Consider the following 26,835-nt stretch of genomic DNA (forward strand, 5'->3'; position numbering starts at 1 on the left):
GCACAATACACACTAATGATAACGGACGCTAGCACTAGCTAGCCGCTGTTTGATTTCACCTCTGAACTTATTAGGCGCTTTATGCAGTGATCATATATATTATAGGATTTTGTTGCCATATTTTAAAAATCATATCTTTTTGTTTCTTTCATTTGTATGCGAGAATGTGTATTATACTGCTATATTATGTGGATCTTAACAGAGAATGGGTTTTTTGTTATCAAAATAAATGGTAATAAATTATTCTTGTGTTTATGGCCTGGTTTCGTATGTAGCTGTGTATGTATGCATCATGTAAACTTGGCATGTATAGTACAGGTGCAGAACTGAGCATATCTTGAGATGCCTACCAGTCGGCATATGGACATAAATAAGCTATTTTTACAGGCTTTTTTGTGTGTGTAAATATATGGCAAACTCTGCATCAGGCCCAGTGTGTCCACCCATAACCTCAATATCACCTCTGTCACCAGCAGATTGGACAGGTGATGTGCTGGCCATCTATTGGGTACCTTTACATACATCAAGTACCATATGAAACTCTATTTGGGCTGTCCGACCTCCTCATGCTGCATGATGGACTATATTTATGAAAGGAAATTGCCTTTCATGAATCAAGAGCTACAAACTGTATTGCTTGCATTTTACTGCAGTACTGTGATATTTGTCTTTTGTGGACACAGTGAGGTGGAGTTGTTGGTTCATAAGTTTTGAGCCATTTATTTAGACCAATGTAGAAATCTCTGAGCATGGTTAGTTCTACACTGGCAGTTTCTTGAAACCGCTATAAAATAATTGCTTAGTAAACAGAAATTGTAACACATTGCTGGCGAACGCACTGCAGCAGTAGCTTTCTCCTGTTTTGTAGCCAACAATGCGATTACTATGTTAATACGAGCAGTACCATGTCTGTCTTTAACAATAACTTTGTTATAGGTAATGGATTAGTGACTTGATTGTGTGAGTCATTGCATCACGTTTCTGGAAAGAGATCTGTTGCAAGTTTGGCATGCAAATGTTTAAAGAAAAAAATAAAAAAAGCACCATGTTAACATGCTATTAAAGGAATTTTAAAACCCTGAATTTTCTCTCAAAGTAAACAGATCACAATAACCTGAGAGAAGCAGCTGACACATACACAAATGAACAGACAGAATTCTGTAAAACCATTAAAACTTCTCATGAACCCAGCAGAGCTCTCAGTAGATTGGTTGCAGTCATGGTTATGCAGAGTTAAGCTACAACACAAGCATGCTTCAAATTCCTTCTAAACCACAGGACATTCTCAGCAGAGAATGAGAAAGGTCCTTCTACTTGATCACACAAACAACCAAAGCCATTTTCATATTTTGCACTTTCTAGTTTTTTGTGCCAAGCACATGTCCTCCTTGAATTGGCACATAAGCTTTTATTCTGAGGATGCCAGCCATACACTTACTGAGCTGCAGCATCAGTTTTCAATTTGGTTACACATATGTAGCCAAATTGGACTATATTCGGCCGAACATCTGACTTTCCTTCAGTGTCCGTGGTGCCTTGTAGTGCTGTAGTTAAATTCTGACTGTACTTGCCAGCATAGCCAGTAAGGATCCAGTCCATTTTAATGGAATGATTAATGGGCAACTGAATCACTATGAAGTTATTTACACAGGGCCGCCATCGGATAGGGGGGGGGGGGGTTTTGGGGTGGTACGGGCAGTGCTAATGTAAGGGGCCTTGATTTGCCAGGGGGCAGTGAGCTTTTCTTCATCCTGATTAAGGGGGGGCAGGCACATTATCCAGGCCCCGCTCTTCCAGGTGGACCTGGCGCAAGGCCGTACCGAAGGCGGCACCTGTTTCGGGCTCCTACCTCATTCCATCTGTCTGGAAGCATCACCAGAGGAGTCAATAGGTTCTTACAAGGAGAGAAGATGAAGAAGAGAAGCAGGGGAAAGAAGCAACAGTTAGGAGAGGAGCCTGTAAGTAAATTACTAAGGCAGGGGTCTTAGAAAGCGCAGTACTTGATCTATTAAAAAAAGAAAAGAAAAATAAAGTAAGGGGTTTGGGGAGTGGGTGACATTTGGTATTTTTAAAGCAAGAGTGCAATTTCTGAAACAGACATCAACTTTCAATCAAAAGTTGTGCTGGTTATACCACAAATCAGATTAGAGGTTAGTTTTCAGTGAATTATTCATTTTAAAAAAGAAAATCACAGAAGGATTACTGTTGGGAGAATGTTCTGTGAGACTGTTCATTTATCAACCAGCGATATAAATGTCTTGCTTATGGCCTAGCAGAATTTGCACTGCACATAAGTCATAAAGTTATTGCTTTAGTAAATAAGAACTTGAATACCTCCTGCTAATGTTGCTTAAGTGCCTTATTTGTAAAAATTATGGGACTGGTTGGGAGAAATATGCTGGGGAAGGAATTTCCAGCTATTTATCATCAAACAGTGTTTAGAGGCAATTTCCAAATGAATGGTAAAGATCTGAGGGACATGTGGGCAGTTCCGAGCACCGTGGGCTCCACAGTTAACCGCTACATCCACCAGTCCCGAGTGGAAGGTTTGGGGTGGGGACCCCACCTTTTCATTTTTACTGGGCCCCACAATTTCTGATGGCAGCCCTATATATATACACTGCAGTATTGAAATTTTTATGTGTGGCCATCTTAATACTTTCGCTACCAGGGCCTTGGCGCAATTTTGCCCCTTGGGTGGCCCAGTTAGTTTGATATCTCGTTGGCTCATTTCTGAGAACACCCATCTTTAATTTTATATATAACTATATTCTGACTAACGTAGGAAAGCCAAGATTAAAGAAAATGTTCAATTTTTTTTCTATATGAAAAAGAAACATTACTCACCAAAGTACGTTTATACAGTCTGTTTTCAGTTCTCACAATAAAAAACCAAATATATCTTACATACAACCCAAATGTCCTTGCGATGGTAACAAATCTTCACGGAGCGGGGCAGTCACACAAGTGGAACTGCCCCACCAGAATCGGGACATTTTGCTACCGTTGCCTGTGTGTTTGAAGGGGATGGAAAGAGTTGGAGAGCAGCCGAGCACTGTCTTAAATTTACTCTGGCATGGAAATCCCAATCTAGAAATCCTGTGTTTGCAGGTGGATCCTGAAAACTTATTTATCACTTTTTTTTTTTTTTTTTTTTTTTTTTAAATCGACCTGTTTACTTATTATAGTTGCCAACTTTCAGTTGTTTCTATATTTGAGGATGTTCATTATCGGATGTCCCTTGGAGAATACTAATAACTTATTTAAACTAGCTTTTGTTTAAAATATTAATAATTCACTAGTAAATGATCCTACTTTTATGTGAGAGCAGACTGGTAAATTATATTTAGCCTGTAATCTTTTGTCTAGTAAATATTTGTAAGTGCTTTACTGTGAAATATAAAGGTAATGGGGTGTTACTGAATACACAAAGTGAACCTTGTTCCGGTTTTTTTTTTTTTTTTAAATCTTTTAATTGTACAACTATGAGTTCTATACCAGGGATGCTGGTATTCTAGAGAACTGAGCCCCACCTGCGCTGCAGTGGTTCTTGTCCCAGAGTGGATGATTGGGAGCAGTTTATTCAAGCAGACACCTAATGCTGCTTAAGAGCTTCTGTGTTCCATTACAGCAAAATAAAACCCGTGTAATGTGATTTATTTTCTATTTCGGTGTGGATGTTGGAATAAGTTTACTTTTGTATTTGATTGCCGTTTTGTTCAGTATCCTGTTTTTTAGTCTGCTTGGATTATAGACAGACTTCCTGACCCTATTAATTTTGGCCCTAAATGAATAATTTATAATATGATGGTACCATGCACAGTAATGATTAACAAATATTTTTATTAATCTGTTCAAGAACACATTAAAGTTCAGTTCTCAATCATTATCTGTTGCTACCACTCAACCTTTTGGCTTCTGACAGATCTTTCTCTTTTTATCTTGTTCTCCGTCTGGCTTCCTGCATGCCTCTATTGTGTATCATGAAATCCTGACCTTACTTGCAAATTCCGCAAAAGTAGTAAATCCTTTCCTCTAAGATCCAGAGTTGGCACCCTTGTAAATACTTTGATGCTACTGTTAACATTTTTATCGCCATCCTACTAAAATGTACCATGAAAGGAAAAAGCTTGAGAAGAACACACCCTGCCCACATACTATCCGATTATTCCCCCATTGTTCTTGAGAATCTGTCCTAATCTCGCTGGATTCTTCAGACATCATTGCCTAGCTAACTGAGCAGACAATTGGTTAATCCTTTCGCTACAGTTTATTTCTATCTTGTGGTCTGTATTTTTTAGCTTTTATTTTTGCCTATTTTCATCATTTCTTAGAATAAGTAACCACAACATACTTTGGATGTTAGAGGAATGGATGGCTACTTTGTGCCCTCAGGCATGGAAATGCTTTACACAACATTATGTATGGGGCCTTCCTTACAACATGTTCAGGAATTTTACTTTATTGTTTTGTAAAATATTTGTTGAAAAAAGTAAATACTGTCCAGGTTTAACTTACACTAGGTTATCAAAGCGGTAAATGAATAAATACAGGACAGAACTACAAGATATTTTGGTAATGCAACAGACACTTGTGACTGTATCACTTCTAAATAACTTATGGTATAAATTTATTTAAAGGAAATGGCGCAGGGAGCATATTTATATAATTGCCAATGCACATATTTTTGATATCTGTGTATATTTTGATATAGGAAATCGTTATTTCTGAGACCATGGTAGACAATTTGCTTTTTCTGTTTTAACCTTGCTAAAGGAAATGCCTTATTTCTGTCTGATATAATGAGCCTTTGTTTAGAAAGTGTTTGTGTATCATGATGTGGGGAAAAGACGTATTTGAGGTTTGTACCTTTCTTTGGGAATGTGTATTCTGCAACTGTCTGAAGAAAGTATTCATGTGAATTAGACCTTTTGATTTGCTAGATTTCCTGCATCTAAAAACAAGATGCAGGACATCACAGCGTTTCTAGAATTTCACAGATAAGTGTAAATATTGTTAGCTTTGCAATGCATGTAAATCCATGTTTGTGTAAACACATTGCATCCTGATTCTAAAAATTGCCTCTGTCCAAATCAGTATAAAAAGCACTGTCTTGTACACTGAGATGTATTATTCTGATGTTCCGTCTGACCTGACCACTGATGCCTTTAATTAGTGGAACTGTCCTTGTCAGGACACTTGAGCGAAATAAAACATCACTCTTTGCTTCAAGACCTGCTTGACAACTTCTTCAATATTGCTGTAATCCTGTGACCTGCAGATTAGACCCTAAATCTAATCCGTCCTCCAACTGTTTCTGAGGTTGGACCCAGTTCCCCAGTACCACCGCTCTGCCGCTACCCAGCAGCTTTGGCCAGTGTGATATTTCAGAAGGATCCATCCACAGCACCCTGACCCATAGTAAGCTGTCTGGGGTACTAGCACGGGGGTACACTAGCAGCGAAAGTTACTCAGAAGGAACATGGTTCTGGGCACGATAAAGGAGCCCAGTGGTGGCAGCAGACTCCTCCTACTGCGGCAGGAGGTGCATATTTGGAACAACGAAAGGGGACGGTGGCAAAGTAAGCCTAGCCGGTTCCCAGCAACACCAGACAGGGTGGCATAGGCGGTCCATCGTGTCACAACACTGTTATAACACATAGGAATATTAGACTTAATAAAGTGTAGCCAAGTGTCTGGATATCAATACAAATAATCCTTGAATTGCTAGTAGTATCCATAACAGTCAAAGAACAAACAAAGGTACATTCAAATAAATCAGGAAACATTTTATGTATTTCCCAGTAGTAAGATCAATATGATAGATACAACATTAAAACTGCCTGCCTAATACTGTGTAGATCCTCTTTGTGCCTCCTGCAGCTGACTCGTTGAGGCATGGACTCCACAAGACCTCTGAATGTTTCCTATGATGTTGGTTATGTGTGTGTGTTTGTATACACGTGTGTATATATTCAGTAGTAATAGTTCTTCTCATCTAGTGAAATAATTCAGACTTGTTATATAGAGGGAGTTTATCTCCAGTGTCTTTACCTAGTTTTTCCTGTTGCATGTTAGATAGAAGAACAGAAAGAAAACTATTGAAGAAAAAAGTTGTGGAAAGTGGATGAACGCCCTGAAGTGTCAAATGTATCTGGTACATAGATTGAAAGGGACAGATTTAGAACATTCGTTTTGTTTAGAATAAAAGGTCATTCAACTCCAAAAACCATGCAAATCTCACTGGATTAACATGTACAAATAATGCTGGCACATTTTCAGAGCTGTATTGTCCAGTGCCCAATAATATTCTGATAAAAATATACTGTATGTATTAACGGGTATGATGGCGAATGCAAAATGTGCACTGTCCGCTTCTATGTGTAGTCCTCTTATGACCACATTACCAGGCCCAGTGATGCTGGAGGTGATTTGGCCAGTGAGGGCTGAGCAGTAGCTCTTGCACACCCGCCTGGGTGTCCCAGGCAGAAACGTGTCGTTGCTCATTGATCGAAGTGGCAGAATTGGCGTTTGTGTTTCTAGCAGATTCAGTTTTTTTATATCCTTTTTTTTTCCCGGTGTTTCTTAAGTCTTTATTGAACAACATTACCTCACTGGTAATTATAACATATATAGTAGTATAATATATCCTAGTCTTACAAGCACACACGAATCCAAACTATTATTGTGTATGATACTGAATAGTAGAAAAACACGTTCAATTTACATGGCTCTTGACAGCCAATTTCCAGGTGACATGAATACTATTCAGTGTCTTCATGCTGCATTTTGCACCGTTTATAAGCCAGTGCTTCTAGGATAACTACAAGCAGTTTGTAAAAGTTATGCAAAGCAGTCCCCCTGCTACCATTATTTGCACTTTTAGGTTACCAAGTAGAATTGTACGTTAAGATCCAATTGGCTGTTTCTGTGCATACATATGAATTTGTATCCTTCACTATCTGAATATAATCATTAATATCACAGCCCTGACAAGACCACTTTCTGGCAAAGCTCTGCATATATGCACATATGTATTTTGGACATCCACACACAGACCACCGATCACACACTTGACTGATATTGCTAAGACAGGACTTAGTTTTAATGGTTTTAAATTGGACTCTTCGCACACCAGTATGTTTGCAATTAGATGAAAAACTGTAATGCATATTTATAAATGCGTCTACCACTGAATCCCCCCCCCCCCCATTGTTATGTTTGAGCAGTCCTGCAAGTGTTTACAATCCTATGGGAAAGGCATTTTGATTGATATATTTGTCCAGATTTTGTAATATTTTAAAATGTGCAGCGTTACTGAATGTATTTTCTTGTAACATACTTTTTCTTAAGTAGAAAAAAAACTCAATGAAGGATTTCTAACTAAAATGTGCCAAATATAGCATGAATTACTTCTGTTGCCGAATTCTGTTTTATTATACATATATTCAGTTGTTCAACACTGTTATATGCAGTCACAGCCTGGTTGTGGTAGTTTTTTTTTTATCTTTGCCCATTCAGCATCAGTTTCTGGTATACGATGATTGCAACTTTCATGCAGAGTTACTGGCAGGCTCTAGATATTATAAGCTGCTAAGACAGTTCAGTACATAATAGCCACTAGAATTGTCTTCATCTTGTTTTGCTATATTACACAGGACATGCATTAGAGCATAAAACCACAGCAGCTGAAATTAAATAGTCAAATGACGTGTAGAAGATGCCTGTTGGACACTGTCCTAAAGATCTTACAGTGGCCTCAGCTTCGGCAAACAAATGGAGGTGTAATAGTTTACTTTTTACCGAATGCTGTAATTTGAGTTGCTATGACATCAATGCCACTGCCATGTTCATGAATCTGCACAGTGCTTATCCGCAGAGCAATTCTGCCAGACTGTCAGGCGCGCTGTCTACTCTGTTAATGAAGCACGGATACCAAAGAGGGTATGGTGGACGTAGTTCATAAAGCCTCCGTAATCTAAACACAAGCTGGCTAACACTGAATTTTGCAAACATTTTGGCAGGTTTATGGACAGATCCGACAGTGCTGATAGTAAAGGCATGCGCAGGCTCTTGGTTTTAAGTAACAGAAGGGTCAGTGCATGCGCTGGAGGGGCCATAGTCGGTGGCCATTCCAGCTGATTCTTACCTCGACAGGTGTGGGTGGCTTACTTGAACTGGAAGTGTGTAGCTTGGCTGTGACGTATCGTTATGCACTGGAATGGAGCAAGCAGTGCCAAATGCAAGTCGTTATATTCACAAGCGTGAACACATATTACTATTAATAGAATGGGGTCGTTTTTATATACATGCGTTTGCATGCTCTGCACAGGCATTCAAAATACAGGTCAAACACCGTGTTTACACACACTATTTAATCTGCAGAATGACCAACTCTGGCAGTGAGATTGAATTGTAACTCTCATTGTGCACAGTGGCTAGCTAGAGACATCACAACTCTGTTTTGCAATGAGTTTTGGTTTATTTATTCCTCTTGACTTGGCCCAGTGGTCCTGAATCATAATGAAGAGGTGAGGTTTGAGCTAATCACAAGATGCTTAAAGATGTTTAGCTACAAATTTCAGAGTTTGAAGATATAGGTTGTGCAGTTTACAGCAACGTCACAACCAGATGCCACAGTCAGAAAGGATGATATTTATTGCAAGGAAAATCTTTATATAAAACTTTACTATCACTGATATTCAAACATGTAAAATTAATAAACATATATTTTTACTACTGAATGATTTTAACTGTACAACTCTAAACAAAATTGTATATGAAGATAGTGTTCCCAAAATTTAAATAAAAAAATGCACTGTTTTTCATTCATAATTTTTTTTTAAAAAAAAGACAAGACACCTAGACACCTGTACAATGCAGGTCTGTATATGTCTTTATTACAAAGCAGTGGTAAAATTTTGGGAGTTAATTGTTTGTGTTTCTTTGTTTTTTAACTTCTCTGGTCATCAGCACGGAATAGTTGTTGTCTGGTGTGAATATTGGATAGATGGTAGTGCCCATGAAATCCAATTCTGAATTCAAGGCATTTGATTTGGGATATTAAAAGTGGAAGATAAACCTATTTGGCTGTATTTATGCTCTTTAGTATTATCTCTTTATTATCAATATAGATATTTATGCATCTGTACTTTCTTGATTTGCTGCAGAAGAGAAGCAATTCTTGATTGCCAAATGAAAATATATTTTTGCTTTACAACTTTAAGAAATACGATATCTTGATGCAGTTTAAATGGACTTAGAAGAGTGCAAGAGAAAAGGCCTTGCCATGTCTAAATATCAGGGCATTAGCTTTTTAGCTGCCTGTAATCAGAAGCTTAGTTGACAAATAGAAACCTACTGAGAAAGGAGCCACATAATAGCGATTACCTTTTGAGCTTGATAACTGGTATGGTCATAGAAATCATAATCATGAACACTAGGTAGAGAACACTGTAGGGTGTGTACAATATGTGTGTGTGTAAAGTAGGCGTGATGTAAACTAGATTGTAAGTGCCTTCCAAATGTTAGCTACCATCTGTGTTGTTGAAAAATGCATTGCTACCTGACGCCCGAGATTTGTCCCGTTCTGGGACAATATGTCAAGTCAGATTTTTAATATCCATTTACCAATTGCTTACAAAGCTGCACTATACTCTCACTATTGGCAAATTACCCATTTTACAACAATCTCTATTGTAAATCTTTAATTTCTTTGCAGAACTTGATCATTTTCCTTTTTAATATGTAAAAGTAAAGAAGTATATTTCTAATTTGCATTGGCTTGAATAATGCAAAATGTAGGGCTACAATTGTTCTATAAACTTGCAGGATACACATAATATAAAAATAGTACAACTTTTCCACTAGATTACATTGCTAGTTTCATTTTATTATTATTTATTATTATTATGGTACAGTGCTCCACAGCTCCGTACAGTAGGGAAGACAAGGACATACATCAAACAATACATATGTAAGACGAGAACAGACAAGGCAGACAAAATGAATGGAAACATGAAAACAAATGGTACGAAGGACCCTGCACATTAGAGAGCTTACATTCTAAGGGGAAGAGGGCACAGCTGAAACGAGGAGCGAGTGTGCAGATTGGCATAGTTGTGGGGAGCAGCACGGGAGAAGTCTTGTTGGCGGTACTGAGAGGTGGTTATCGGGGACGAGACTAGGTGCAGGTCAGCGGTAGATCTTAGAGGACGGGAGGGAGAGTATTTTGATTTGAGATGTATGCAGGGGTATTGTTGAGGGCTTTGTAGGTAAGGGTAAGTAACTTGAATTTGATTCTGGAGGACACAGGAATCCAGTGTAGGGATTTCCAAAGTGGTGCAGCAGATGTGGAGCAGTGAGAGAGAAAGATCAGTCTTGCAGCAGCAATTAAAGTGAAGTGTGAATATATGGGTGTTAGGAATGCCAGATAGGAGGTTGCAATAGTCGACAGGAGATGAGAGAATGGATAAGAGTTTTGGTAGCATGTCGAGTAAGAAAAGGGCGTATTCTGGCAATGTTTTTAAGCACTGGGAGAGAGTCTGGATGTGAGGAATAAGGCAGAGGGCAGAGTCAAGTGTGACACCAAGGCAGTGGGCTTGGGAGACTGAGGAAATTGTGGTGTTTTTGAAAGTGAGGGGCACGTCAGGGCAGGTGGTGACTCTGGCAGGAGGGAAGATAATAAGCTTTGTTTTGGACATGTTGAGCTTTTAGGTAGCGTTGGGACATCCATGTGGAGACAGCAGAAATACAGTTGGTTATAAGAGAGCATACAAAAGGAGAGGTCAGGGGAAGAGAGATGTGAGTGTCATCAGTGTAAAGGTGGTATTGGAAGCCGATTGAGCAAGTTAGTGCCTCAAGAGAAGAGGTTTACATCGAAAAAAGTAAAGGGCCAAGAACATAATCTTGTGGGACCCCAACTGAACAGATAGTGGGAGTGGAGAGGAGTATGCGCCAGAGGTAGAAACACTAAAGGAGCGGTTCAATAGGTAGGAATGAACCAGGAAAGGCCAATGGATTGAAGGGTGTGTAGGAGAAGAGGGTGATCAAGAGTATCAAAAGCAGCAGAGGTGTCTAGGAGAATGAGTATGTAAAAATCAGTATTAGATTTTGCAGTAAGAAGATCATTGGTCACTTTTGTGAGAGCAGTTTCAGTGAAATGTTGGGGGCGGAAGCCTGATTGTAGAGAGTTGAGAATGGTATGAGAGGAGAGAAATTGAGACACGTGTTTGTACACTAATCGCTCAAGTAGCTTGGAGACAAAGGGGAGGAGAGAAAAAGGGCGGTAGTTGGAGAGAGAAGCTGGATCGAGAGATGGTTAGTTTAGAATAGGTGAGATGAGCGCGTGTTTAAAGGAAAATGTAAATGTGTCCATGTAGAGAGACAGGTTGAAGAGGTGAGTTAGAGGTAGGCATGGAGGAGAGGGAGTGGAGACGTTGGGAGGGAACTGGGTCGAGTGGACAGGTTGTAGAGTGAGATGATAAAATGAGTGCAGAGACTTCGTCTTTAGTTACTGGAGAGAATTAATTAAAGGTGGATTTGGGAGTTTAGCTAAAGGTGGGTAAAGTGAGTGAACTGAGTGGAATTTGGAATGAGGAAATATCTTGTGGATTGGTGTCAATTTTGTCTTTGAAATAGGTGACACAATCATGGGCAGTGAAGGAGGAGGTGGTGCTGATGGGCAGATAAGGGAGTTGAAGGTGGCAAAGATGCGAGTTGGGTTAGAAAACTAGGTAGATATTAGAGATTTGAAGAATGTTTGTTTTCAATTAAAAGGGCTGAAGTGAGTGTTTTGTTATAGAAAGAAGCAGCCTGTTTAGGACAGGACAATGCAGTCATTGGAGAAAATAGTTGTTTTAGTGAAAATGAGAAGTGGATTGGGTTAAGAGTAATTAGGTTTTGTTGTGTATGTGTGTGTTTAGGTGCAGGAGGAGGGGCATGAGGTGAGGCTGAAGGAAAGGAGGTTATGGTCGGAGAGTGGGAATGCTAAATTAGAGATGGAACAGTTCATGTGTACAGACTAGTGAGGAGGGAAGTAGTGAAGGGGAAACCATAATTGGGGAGGGAGGAACTGGATGATGGAGTAAGAAAGGGAGTTTGGAGAGAAGTATGGTGACCGTAAATGGGAGAGACTGTAATTTGAGTAGGTGCATGATGGAGAGATGTGAATGAATGTGTATTGGTTAGGGTAGGTAATGAGAGAGTAGAAAGGAACAATTTATCCAAAGTGTGGGACAGTGGAAGAGGTGAAGGATACTGGCTGGGGTTAATGGAGTAGGTAGTTTCTGCCGTTCTGACACGACGAGGTCCAGGAGGATCCTAATAGTTGGGTGCAGAGGGACTTGCAGCCAAACAGATGGTAACAGAGATCACAACTGAGCTCAGTGAGTAGCTGAACAGATGTTGAAACAGCAAAGGCAATTGAGCTCTGTAGGTCCCACAACTGGACAGAGATGGTAGTTCTGTAGATCCTAAAACAGCCTTGTTTTTCCAGATTCACTGGACACTTTCCTTTCCCATCTTGAATACTTTTGGGAGGACTTCCATGGGTTGATGTGTCTTGGCTGCTAAGCATATTTCCTTATGCTTGGCATTCTGTCTTTGTCCCCACCTTAGCAACCAAACACAAGCATTGGCTTTAAAAATGCGTTATTCAGCATTGTCCACAGCGGATGTGGTTGAATAATTCTTATGGAGACAAATATTTTAAGGATGTGTTTTCTAAGCTACTTGCCAGTGACCTGTCATGCAGTCATTTAATAAAAGGGAGCTTTTGACTTCCGAATAAAATGTTTGATATATTTTGTTTCTTAAGAAGATCTTATTTGGCACAGCCTGTATGCAAGTGTTCCACTTAGTCTAAACGCCACTGTTGCCTGTCTTGTATGGTAAGCACAGTTGTGCTGTAATGCCATTTTATATAGCATTATATGCCATCACTATTTCAACTTTATTTACTGGATTTCAATTTGAAAAATGATATTACGTTATCCTGTTGACTGTTATAAACTTTCTTTGCAGCATGCTAACACACTTATGACGAGGTATACATTGAAAACTTTGACATTATTTTATGAAAGGCTGCAGTTTTTGATGTTTACAATATGTTGAGAAGAACCCTCTTAAGAATTGGAGTGCAAAACTTCTAATCACCTTTTGTCTTACTACATCTACATCCTGTTGAGGTGTCTGGATATCACACATTCTATATATGTACTAGAATATTAGAAGATGATGTGGGGATAGATTTTACATCCATTAGTGATACCAGTATTCTACAACAAATATCTGTATGACCAAAATCAGAATTTGAACCATGTGTAAGAAGTCTTCCCAAAATATCTTATACTGTACTGGTGTGTGTGTGTGTGTGTGTGTGTGTGTGTGTGTGTGTGTGTGTGTGCGCGCGCGCGCGTGTGTGTGCTCCCCCTCCCTCCCCCGTAGTCTTTGTTCTGACTCATCTGCCAATATATAATGTTTTGTGCTACCTCTGCAATACAAGGTATATCACTTGCAGAATGCCAGCAAATGCTTCAATGCCAGATCATCCAAAATAAATATTGTCCACAGGCTCTAATAGAGCAGTGTTCACTATGGGGACTGAATGCTTGTTTCAAATCGTAAAGTGACAATTTGTCAACATGGCAAGTAATGGGCCAACCATTATTATACCCAGCAACATGGATCCTTAAAAACTGCATTTATAAAACAGAGAATATGTAACTGGACTAATTACATGATATATTAAGGAGCAACCAATTTATTTAAAAAAATAAAAAAATGTCCCTAAAGGACCTTGCACTAATCCTACAACAGATCTCACCTGTTAGAAGAAATATGCTAAACACTTCCAATATTGTTCTGAAAGAGTAGGTCTAAGTATGGATGATCATTTTGTAGGAATCTGTAATGGCCTGCAGCTTTACAAGGCTCTGCAGGTGTATGGCAAACTGAACTCCTAAACACTGCTTATAGTATGGACGTTTTTTACAGTGATTAGAGTGGGTTATCTTTACACCCCAGGCTGAATTGTAAAATAGACACTTCATATATCTGAGCAGCAGATAGGATAATTGTACAGATCTTGTGCATCATTCATGACTTTTTTAGAACAATGTTTTGTACCTTCCTCTACTGAAATTCAAGCCATGGGACCCCAGTGGTCGTAAAAAATTTAAACTTGTCAATCATTATTACCACTGCTTACATGTCCATTAACCTTGCTGAGGCAATCTCTAAAGAAGGGTAAGTGGTGTAGTCAAATTCCAAATGATCATTATCCATCCCTCAGGCGAAGTAAGGAGGTGAAATCAAACAGAGTTTTTGTAATTAAATGAAGTGAAACAAAAATGCAAGATCAGATGCTATTTCCACCTCTCCCCTTATGCATGTAGATTGCTGACCTATAACTTGTTAAAAGCATAACCCCACTTTTGGTGTAAAGTTTACTTTTTCCGACCACGCCCCAGCAAAGGTCAGAAACTCCGGGCTTAATAGTATGCTCTTGAATGCATCCAGGCAAACCCTGGAAACCTTTGTTCTTACCAAATTGATTATTTGTGTGCAAAATAAAATTTTTTATTTTTTTTTTGCTTCATTTAGAAAAAGTGTCACAAGTTCTATCAATACCTACAGCTACAAAGGCATGGCTAATGGGGTTAAGTTGTCTGTTGCCTAATCTCCCAGTGTATTGTAATAGTCTATCTTGTCTCCATTCCCTGCTCAGTTTTTTTTGTCCACTTCTGATTCTTGTTTGTTTTGCTGACACAGAAGTGTGGGCAACACATATATACAGCACTGATAAGCGTGTACTATATACTTAAACATTTGTAGTTGTGGGAATTACTCTAATAGCTCAGTAATGCTAGTAAAGCATTTTTACTAATTAATAGTAATAGTTTATCATGTATTTAGAAGAGTTGATGTAAATGCTCTGTAAATAGCCAATTGTTCACTCTTGGTGTTTATTTTGTATAGTTAAACACAATTATGTATATTGGTGCTGGGTTCATTTTCTTATCTACCTTAGAATAAACAGTAGATGTATAATCCTGAATTGCAGAAGAATACTAGCTAGATAAACATTTACCTTTGCCAGAGTGAAGTTACCATTACCATCATAGTGGGGGCTTCCCTCACCAATAATTAACCCATATAGGTTGCAACATAAAACCGTGAATCATCAGTTTCATTTTCTACAAATGTTTTGCATTTGTATCTAGTGGAACAATTATTATTTTCTTAGATTTAAATGCTTTTTGGCTTGAATAGGTGTGTATATATACATTTGTGGTGGAAAGTTTGAGAATCATTTTAAAATATTCTGCATATGTGACCTTATATATTTTCAGACAATCAGGTGTGAGTTTGGGTGGCCCTGCCCTATTTAAAACTTAGTCTTCACTACCATCTGGTCTTGACCACACAGATTTGTGAACACATGTCATGCCTCTGTTAATGGAGATTTTTGAGGACCTCCAGATAGTTTTCAGTGCTCATCAATCTGGAAAAGGTGATTTACAAAGACTTTGTGCTTCACCATTCTGCTGTCATTCAGGTAATGTACAAATGGAGAAAATTCCACACCATTGCTGCTCCTCCCCGGGAGCAAGGTGTGTAGTATTCCCAGAGGCCACAGAGTGCCCCAGGGTAACATCAAAGGATCTGCAGGCCTCTAGTGAACTGGCTAATGTCCACCTGGCAAACAACGAACCAGAATAGTGTGTAAGGGAGGCAAGCAAGGAGAAAACCACTTCTTTCCAAGAAGAATATTGCAGAATACTACTGGAAGAATGTTTTGTGGACACATGAATCTAAAATCGAACTTTTTGTTCTTAAATGAGAAACATTGTTTTTTGGGAAAGCTAAACACTGCATTCCAACATGAAAACTTCTTCTGAATAGTAAAACACAGTGGTGGCAGTAGAATATCCTAATTTCTGGCAACATTTGTTTGTGATCAGGTTAGGTAGTGCTGTTCCCTTTTGTATGTAGCAGGCAATAATGGACTAGATCAGGCCTGTCCAACCTGCGGCCCTCCAGGTGTTGTGGAACTACAAGCCCCAGCATGCTTTGCTGGTAGACAACCAGTTGATAGCTGGAAGGGCATGCTGGGACTTGTAGTTTCACAACATCTGGAGGGCCGCAGGTTGGACAAGCCTGGACTAGATCATAATAGAACAGTTTATATAGGCAGGTTACAAGTAACCATATCTCGCCTACATTACTTCCTTGTTTACCTATATTTCCCGAGTGATTACATTTGTTCTGCTATATGTGTTAGTTAACCCTTCCATATCGGTAACAATGGCACAGTTTTTAATAGCTTCTATGTAAGTTGCATTTTACCTTTTGATTTTAATACTTATTAAATTGATGAGGGCAAATTGTTCATCATGCTGCCAATGCTTTTATCATAGACTGGTGGAATTCAGCTTTCTTCTGTTTCATATACAATTGGAGAACCATTATTCATTTAAATGTTTTAATCTTTTAAAATTGTTTGGTTTGCTTGTTTGTTTTTTAATCTTTTTTTTGTTTCTTTTGTTTCTTCCCACAATGTGTTACCCATTAACAAACACATTTATTTTTCTGTTGATAGGTGAATCTGGTCTGGGAAAGTCAACTCTCATTAATTCTCTCTTCTTAACGGATTTATATGCCCCAGATTACCCTGGTCCATCACACAGAATAAAAAAAACTGTTCAGGTATGTTGAGAAAAATAAACAGAGGGTGCAGTGCAATATTTGGAGACAAGTCAATGGCAGTTTAAATGTATCATGTTTTTACAATTTACATGATAAGAATGACTAAGAATGTTATCTGGTATTCCACTTTTTTCAGACCATAATTTTGCAAATTTTTCTGTGTCATTATTTTTTCAGACAACAGTCTGAACATGAACGTATGCTGGTTGGGCATATTGTGGAATGTGACATTGGACAGACTAATAGATCACAATTGTTCTTTGTTTTACCTATGTTTACCTGTAATGTATTTTGTTTTGTCTGTTTACATTCTTTAGCATAATGTATCTAATTATCTACTATATAGGTGTTCTCTTGGGGGGAAGGTATGTTTGGGGTGTGCATAAGAGAAAAATATTGTTGTGGGAATGTTTTAGTTGACCTATGCTAGATATTGTTTCTAAGAAATGAAACAATATAGTAAGGGGAAGTAATTTAGAAAAAATACCCATTTAAGATGCATTAATAGTAAAAGAAATAAAACACCAAAAGTGGTCTTGTCCTTAAAATATTTTGATACAAATTAAATAAGTCTTTAATCAAGCTGAGAAATAGCTGTATGTGGTTGAGAAATGTGAACTACTTTCATTTAGAAATGTTACAGCATAAAAATTTCAGTGTGAAAATCTATTTGCAAAATGTAGCTGGGCACAACATATTATGATTTCATATTGGACATTTGTGTAATCAAATCTGTCCATAGTTAAATGTTACAGACAAATATAGTTGGCAAAAGCTTACAAGACTCTATACCCGATAAGTAAAGCAGTTTACATTATCACTCATTTGTTTATTATGAAGTAATGGGACTTTCCTTTGGCCTTATTAGCAGTACATGCACAACTTATTGCAAAATACTTTCTAAAGAAGACCAACCACATTCTTAGAGGCATATTCACCCGAACATCGCACATCTGGAGGCACTCAGCCAATAATTGAATATGCACCTTTGTACTCCAAACAAACAAAAATATGACATGCAATTGCTTGTAATATATGGCAAACTTTGGTTTCTGTTGTGGTTATTGAACATTTATTTCAGGTAAAGGAAGGAGCAGGGAGGTGTTGTCAGTAAACATCTGAGTGCGCCCCCTTATTTCTCATTTTGCATTGTAAGGCTGGTGACTGCCTCTAAATACAGGAGAGCCCAGCAGTACTCCTGTCACCACACGCTTGACATGAATGGGCTGTGGTGGATCCTAATCTTAGCATGCATCACATTCCAAGTACATATATGGAAAAATGCTATACACTCTTTAATCAGATGCAATAGTGGTTTGATCGAGTACTGACAGCGCTCCAAAAGATCTACTACCCAATATGTACACACTAGGAAAGGTTCCCTTCCTCCTATACACAACAACAGTATTATAATATCAGCTGTGTACATACATAAGGTACCAATCTATGGTCTCAACAGAGATGGAACATTCTTACTTCAAACATATATGTAAATAGTAATGCAAATCAACAATATACGTACATTAGGCATCAAATTATGTCCCAAAAGAAAGTGGAACGTCCCTTCTTCGATACATCGGTATTAAGTCAGCTCATTCTCATGGCTAAAACTTAAAAAGGTGAGTATTAAACTTTTCTTAGATTTGTTTCACCACTGAGGACACTTTTCAGTTTGAGCTGATATTTTTGGCAATAATTTAAGAGCAGATCACTTGATTGTGACCATTCAACGTGCCCATAATTGTAGCAATAAAATTACTAGGTGATCAAAATTTTTAATCTTGGATGATCATATTTCTGAATGATTTGTATTACACAAAGTAATTTAAATATAAGATCTCCTCTAATTGCATTGTGATAAACTGTGTGAGGGCACATTGAAGGGATTTATTTGGGGATTAACGCCAGCTTAATTCAAAAAATTAGTTTGGCAGCAAAAATTGTATTTTGTCCATTATTTGATATCCTAAATGAGAAAAAAAAATATACATCCTATAAACAGATATACTCATGTGCAGCACACAGAGGATATAATGACCAAATTACAATTTTATATTTTCCATGTGATCTATTAGTGTGTTGTTGTTTCCCCCCCTTTTTTTAGGTCGTGGGGCTCTTTAAAGTGGTATCGCTGTGTAGTTTTCCCAAATGTACCCAGGAAGTATGATCTGACCCCACCCTCTGCTGTTTAGGTTAGGCATTTAGGACTCCTTCATTGTCCCACGCTGTATAAAAACATATGTGCTAATACTACATTCCCCATAAGACCTTTTTCGTAAGTGATGTGTGTTTGGGGCCACAAATAGATCTTTAAAACGGATGGAAGTGACCTGCCTTAGAAGTGCATGGGAAAGCAGCCATTTGGAGTGGATCTGCTGAGAAAAGTTTGAAATTCCAGGACTCGAGCTAATTTGTTTTTCATGAGCCTCCTGGGAATTCCAGCTACAGCAGATGATGGGATACAGTCGAAAGTTTAACCATGAACGACACTGTTTTACAGTTATGTTTTCTTGGATTATTTCCAGATGTTTTACTGCATGTTTGACCATGTATGGACACAAAATGCTATAGGCCACAATATTCAAATAGATTGTGAGAGAGCTTGAGAAATCCCGCCCTACCTCTCCCTCCCACATTCTGTAAATTAGTCTGATGGTTTACATGTGTCCGTGGCTAGTAAACAATGCTTCTTGATGTTGTAATATCTATCCACCCAAAAAAGCAACATAAAAAACATTTATATTTTAAAAAAATTTCATCAATAGGCTGAACAAAAGAGTAAATTATTTTTAATTAAAAGCCGAGCTTATCCTTATGTTTGAAAGTCTACACAGACATGGGAATTATCATTTTCAACAGATAAGCTTTTGCCTACCTATGGCTGATAACCACTGCAACGTTTCTGCAAGAAATGTGAAGGGGGGAGGATTAACATCTGTATTGCTGGGTCCTTAAAACATATTGTTAAACAATTGATGTTGAACTGCTGTCTGCGTGCCTTTGTTCTATTGCTCTGCTGCTCCTCTAAAATATATCTCGAGTGATATAATGCTTTGGTTAATATTCCCCATGTGTAGCCAACTTCTTTACATGGGAGCTGCCATATTGATCTTGCATACATAAATTATGATGAGTACAAGCGGTGCATATATATAGATATATAACAATATTGTTTTGAAAATACAAACATTTTAAAAACATATGCTAAAATGTTATTAAAAAGTGAATATACAATAGTATTACTTTACTAACTAGTTAAACAAATGTATTAAAATGTATAGCACATTCCCAAATGTATTAAAACATATGGGGGTTTATGCAAAGTGGGACATATGCCATTTTTTTTAGCATCTCTAATGTGAAATTGCTGATGCATATACCCAGAAAGTGGGCGCACCCATATGCCCTTGTACTTTCACAATTCTGGCACTTACGCACTTCAGCACCTGGAGTGGAAAGTGGCGTTCTAATGTTAGCATAGTACTGTAAAGACGTATTCACGCAATTGCTGCTCATGCAAACCTACAGTAATACAGATCTATACGACGGTTGAGTGGCATATCCTATAGGGCCGGTGCAAATATTCGCTGATGATATGATGATATGTACAGCTCAGCATATAGGCAGTAACTGTGCTATTTTTTAGTGGTAGTTTGGGGGGTTGGGAGTTCCAGAAGAATATTTTATTCCATGTCACCGACTTTGGAAGAAGCTGCTGATCTTTTTATCTACCATCACTATAGATAAAACTATAACTTTAAAAATATACTTGAATTCCTGTAAAAACAATTCAAGGTTTTCATTTGATTCTTATTGATATGGTGAATTTTTTTTTATTATTTTTTTGTATGCTTGTGTTTTTGAAAGCTTTTTCAGCCTTTTGCTGCGTTGGTGTATTTTCAAGAAGGAAATATTGCAAAATTGCATAAATTTTTTTTGGGTTTATTTAACCACTATTTACAAAATTGAGACCTATTTATTTAACAAAAAGTACTTTAATACCAAACATAGAAATGTATGCTTAAAATACTTAATTTAGTACACTTTGCATGCAAATTTAACATGGCAACATTTGGTCAACATTCTAAAACCGCTTATGTAAATAAATAGCACAAGAGTAAAGCACAGTTTCTATATCCACTTTATACTTAAGGCAGCTTTCCTCCTTCCTGCACATTTAGGCTGGGTAGACACTACACACTATAGGAGTGGAAGGACATCATTCCATAGCTGAACGAAATTTATAGTTCTGTTGAGCAATCAAATGAAACGATGATCAGTACTTTGGAACAACTTCTATTCATCGTTTATGTATACACACTAATGCGATATTGGCCCAAATGGTCATTTATTGCTCGATTTGACCCAGTAGTTGGATGAAAAAACCTGTAGTGTGTACCCAGCCTTAGAGAGTAAACCTTTTCTCACCAAGGTCAAGATTCATTTATTTTTTAAATCGAAACACACTGACCCACTAGCCAATATATCTTAAATACAGTAAGTCATATATCCGTGGCATTTTAGAGAGATCAATAATAAAAACGATCCCTATCTTTAAGAGTGCTTGGCATTGTTAACTTATAGACATTTTGCAATGTCTGTTAAAATGGGTATTTTATCAGCACAATGACTTTCTGAGAGGTGTAGAGAGACATTTGCTTAGAATATCATCATTTTCAAGAGTGACATTACTGCTTTTATAGCTGGGTAGCATGTATACATTATTTTGATGCCCATAGATTGTATGGCAGTATATTGAGACAAATGATTTTGGGGGAGGACAAGCATTGGCAATAAGGGTACTTGGTCATGGGTAAGTAGTAGCTTAATTGGTCTGGTTTGTTAAATCGGTTCTATACACGAGGATATGTTTTGTGAATAGCAGTGAGTGGTCCACAATAAGCCGACCTAGCCTGCGGCAGACAAAAGTAAAAAGTATGAAATTCACACTCGCAGTTCTCAGACTCTGGGAGGTTTAATAGAACATATTTTTTGTGTAAACATGTCTTATTACAGTAGTTTACAGAATGCTTAACCAATATGAACATAGGAACCAGGGACCAACAGACTTTATAGAGTTCAGGAATGCAATGCAACCATGAAGTTATAAGAAAGTGCCCAGTAATGCTGGGGGCCAACTGTGAAGTATTGTAGGCATTTGGACAGTCGTGATTTTCTTCATTCTTTTGAAGTATGCATAATTTCAGTTCCAGTGAGATTGCTCCATATTCTAACAGAATTTTTGTAACTATGTTCGCATTTGTTTTTTCAGGTTGAGCAGTCAAAGGTTCTAATCAAAGAAGGTGGAGTCCAGCTGCTGCTGACGATAGTAGACACTCCTGGGTTTGGTGATGCAGTGGATAATAGTAACTGGTAATTTGTTACACCTTTATTTCAGAAGAAGCTTGCTTAGTGAATAGATCCAATAGCCTAGCCACTATGTAAAGAAACAATACCTATTACAATTAGTGCGTTTGTTTCACAACATGAGTGTTATATGGATTAAATGATATTTTAATAATGGTCGTCTTTTGTTCATCTTAAAGGTAGACATGCAAAATTATTGTATATGTAAGTTTTATCAACTATTATTCTTTTACAATAAGACTATGATTAACCATTTTGTTCTAGTAAGAGCTCTTAATACTGAACTGTTTGTTCATCCACCAGTTGGCAGCCAGTTATTGACTACATTGACAGTAAATTTGAAGACTACCTTAATGCAGAATCACGCGTGAACAGACGTCAGATGCCAGACAACCGTGTGCAGTGCTGCTTGTACTTCATCGCTCCTTCAGGCCATGGGTTAGTGTTTGGAATGCATTTTCCTGACTTTTCCATACCAGACTAACAGAGCTGATCCAAATATGTGCTTTTGGGGGGTTTTGTTTGTCATTGAAAGTGAACAAGTATCTTGGTCGTCCAGGATGTATCCAGTTTATTTGCCAAACAGATCATCCAAATGTTCACATTAGCACAAAATATTTCAGCAGATGAGTGTGCTGATCTTGTGGGAACCAGTACCTTGTCCACTTGTGTAGTTATGTTAAGGATGTGACAGGGACAGTGTCATGATGTGTGGTAGGGATTGTAAGCAAGCACATAATACAGGTAGAATTAGATTGCGGAGGGAGAAAAACTTCATTACTGTTCTAAAACTGGAAGCTCAAAGTTAAGCTGGGTTCACACTACAGAAATTTCGACCAACTTTTTATGCCGAGCAATTTTACATGCGACCTATGGTCCGATCGCTCGGTTCATGGACTGCATACACACTACCCATGTTTAGGACGATAAAGGGAAGAGCGGACGTCCCTTTAGCGACTTTTTACAGCCATGTTGTCGTGAGCAATGACTGTAATTTCGTACTCACTGTTGTGGATCAGTCGGATATTTATACACACTACACAGCGGAAACGAGATTGGAACGAAAATATTAAACGGTACGAGAAATCAAATGAGGCGACAATTGTCCATTTGGGCAGTCTTTCGACCATCGTGTCACTGCACACACTGACCCGACTTTTGAACGAGCCGGGTCGTATGTCGGCTGTTTGAGCCGATTATTGGACGAAAACAGTGTAGTGTGTACCTAGCTTTAGTAGTAGTTTAGAACTTCATAAAGCCTTAATGGAAATATTTATCTCCGTCTCGGATTAGTATAAAATAATCTCTGAAGAAGGAGAATGCAGTTAGTAAAATAATGTAATAGGAAAGCTTAAAAGTGGCCTTTTTATATTGGTTGTAAAGAAAGGAGACATCCTAGAGTATGCTGCCTCTAGTACTGTAAAATTATTTTGACAGTACTTTAGTATTTAATATACCTATTGATAATTGTATTTCAGTATTGTGCTGTAAAGTAATTGTATGTCTGTTTTGCCTAGTTATAAAAAGAATTATGAAAATATGTTCATATTGTGACACTCTCTCTGTGAGAACATCTATATAAACAAACATGTAAGGAACGTTGGCTGACCTTACAGTTTTAGATTGCAAACATTTCCACATTCCTTTTTCAAGAATGGGATAATAATTTTCTAACTAGTGAGCTCTTGAGGGCAAAGATAGCTTCTGAAGTCCGTTTTACAAAAGAAAACCAACTACTCTATAGCCATATTATTCACTCTAAACCATGTTGATAATTCTGACTACTTCCCTCTAAAGCTCTGTTTTCAATTGTAGTCATTTTGAAGACTCGTGTTTGTTAAATATTACCGTAAATAAATAGTCAATAAGGTCCCACTGGCTTGGCGACACTGGGGGCTCTGGTTATCTTCAGCATTATTCACGAGCACATTGCTTTCACACTGGAGCTGGACTACAGTTGAATGGACTGAAGCTGTCTGAAGAATGCAGTGGGCGTAACGGTTTCTATAGACAGCGTTGCATAAATTTTTAGAGATATTGTGGAAGATATGGACTTCAATGAAGTACTGTTTACACTTGTTGTCCCTTTCACATTTGAGTAATAAAATTATTGGAAAGATTAATGTATATCCTGGTATATTTCACTACCATTAGAATAATCAATACAAAATACAGTCCCACTGCATAAATACAAGGTTCTCACCAAATTGAAGAGTTGATAGACCTCTTAAAACAAAAGTGCAGGCTTCGTCTAGGTACACACTGAAGCGTTTTCGTCCAATAATAGAGCAAATCAGCCAATATACGACCGTTTGGTCGGAAGTCTGGTCAGTGTGTCCAGTGACACGGTGGTCGAAAGTTGTGCCAAAGTGTCGATTGTTGGCTCATTTGGTTGGTTGTACTGTTTAATATTTTCAGACCAGTCCACCTAACGATCATGTAGTGTGTATAATTTTCCGATTGATTCATGACCAAATGCCGATAGTTCCTTGAACTGCGACTCCTTTGGGGACGTGTGTAAGTTCATTTCTGATGCCTGTACCAGTCCTACGTGGTCTGGTGTTCGCACGTCACTCATTTTGTAATTGGGTGCTTCTAGTGGTAAAGCTATAGTTTTTTTTGTTCTTTTTTATTAGGTTTGGGGTTGTTACTATTGAACATGCTCTGTCCCTTATTTAAATTTCTGGGGATATCGTTACATGGTCGTTTAGGTGTGTACAAATTTTTGCTCACGAAAATATGGCGATGAAAAGTCGCTTCCTGAACAGTCAGTATTTCGTTAATGATCTAAAACGTGACTAGTGTGTATGCGTTAATGGTCCAAGCGGTCGAAGGGAAAGTCTGTGTAGATAACACGTCTGTTAGAAGATTCTTCAGTGTGTGCCTAGCGTTAGTGAGTGCAGCACCTGCACCTTTATTCCCATTAAGTAAGTATGAGTATGCTGTTCAGGACTTAACAACATGGCATGGGGTTCTGCAAAATAATATACCATTTCCTAATGTAACAGTAATGTAGATGCTGTTGTATCTGTTCCTTGTATTGTAGTGCCAGTTTCTTGCAACTCTGGTTAATATGGGGACGCTATCTGTAGCTGCGCGACATTATAAAAATGATTTTATCAATATGAAACTGCATCTGTCTGGCCTAAATCTAGATCACTTTCACTATATGGACTGCATAAATAGTCAGATCCCCAATAAACCTTGATTGGAACCTGGGGTTTTCTAGGTAAGGGGTTTTATGTTCAGTCCATTGTTTTGATAGAGTGTAAACACTTTTATTAAACAGTGTATTTTGATAAGGACATTCACAAAGCACCAAAATAAATAGCAGTTTACCCTTATACATACAGTGTGCTGATGGTTGTTGGACTCTTTAATACTATTGGCAGCATCTTCTTATTGCAATGCTCAGAGCCGTAACTTTCAATTCTAACGCCTGGGGCGAGAAAGACAAATGTCGCCCCCGTTGCCCTCAATTTTAACCAAATGAACCTAAAACATTTCTGCAATGCGCCCTGGGCGGTCGCCTCTATTGCGCAGCCCTAGTTACGGCCCTGGCAATGCTTCTGATTGCATTTCACTCGCTGACTTGTGTGTGACCAAAGCATTGCACAGCAGTAACTGTTTATGGTTTTTCCCCCTTCTGTTCAGGACTTTATCGTTTGCTAATATCTATAATGTCTCTTTTTATCTACTTTACAACTGAATCCTCCATTTGGGCATTGCTAAGTTTTGGAATAAATTATCCTCGCCTTATGTTTGTAAAATCATGTTTAATGACTAGTTGTGTATTTAAATGCAAACTGTTCATCTGTCATCAAGTCATTTAGACAAAATGCTGTTCCCTGCAGTATACTTCATTTGGCTTAAAGTGCACCTGTCACTGACGCACAGTGGTGGCAGCAATTTTGTAGGAAGTACCATCAGACACTGATTTTTGAATCAGGAAAGCGGTAGTAGATTTTGACCAATTGAAGGTTATTTCTAATCCCAGTGGATTACACAAATGGCACCCTCAGGTAAATAAAACACAGCATTTTATTTTAACATATCAAATGATACACAGTACTAAAAAGTATCAAGTTTTGGGAGGCGTTATTACGTTATCATTGCTTGTTTAGTAGACTCAAGTGACTTGATATAATTTGAAACTTTTTTCCTGCTGATATAATTGCAGCAATCTTCTTTACTCTACTTGTATGCCATTAGTCGTCTTGCTACTTGAAGCATTTGTTTTGGTTTTCTGATCTTGATTTTGTGAAGTCTTTGTATAATAAGATTTGTTTTCCTCTAATAAGCTTTCCTTTTGCTACATTATATAATAGAATCTGTGTGGTAGCATTGAACATAAATCCATTCTATTTATAGACATTGGCTGCAGACATTAGCTGCAGACATTGCATGCGGTTAACTTGTTGGATTTGCATCATGTCTGTTCTCAAAATTTTATTTCAGTAGTAAGCATCAAGCAGTGGGAGCACAAAAATAATCTCTTTACCACTCAAGTAGTGCTTGTGAATGTATGTTTAAAAACTTCATGTCCCATTCTCAAATTTTAAACATGGCATTAATGTTTCACACCGCAATGGTGTGAACAAGACCTGTTTTTTAAGTCTGTTTCAGACTTTGGTTATCTGGTGAAAAACTAACGGCGAATAGGTATCAACGAGCCCTAAAAGTCATACTACAGCTTTAAGGTTTTTTTTATTACTATTATTATTATTACTGTACAGGTCTGGAATGCCAGCTCTTATA

At 38.0% G+C, this 26,835-nt stretch overlaps 1 protein-coding gene across 2 annotated transcripts in view; it reads left to right on the top strand.

The window, feature by feature from the left end:
• SEPTIN7 (septin 7) overlaps nt 1-26,835 on the top strand; it is a 64,868-nt gene that overhangs the window by 11,393 nt on the left and 26,640 nt on the right. For both annotated transcript variants that reach the window (XM_075212552.1, XM_075212553.1), the window contains exons 2-4: nt 16,604-16,710; nt 21,983-22,083; nt 22,381-22,515. In XM_075212552.1, the coding sequence (XP_075068653.1) occupies nt 16,604-16,710; nt 21,983-22,083; nt 22,381-22,515 (343 nt within the window). The remainder of the gene's footprint in view (nt 1-16,603; nt 16,711-21,982; nt 22,084-22,380; nt 22,516-26,835) is intronic.

Source organism: Mixophyes fleayi, chromosome 5, assembly GCF_038048845.1.
Source record: "Mixophyes fleayi isolate aMixFle1 chromosome 5, aMixFle1.hap1, whole genome shotgun sequence".
Lineage (NCBI taxonomy): Eukaryota > Metazoa > Chordata > Amphibia > Anura > Limnodynastidae > Mixophyes > Mixophyes fleayi.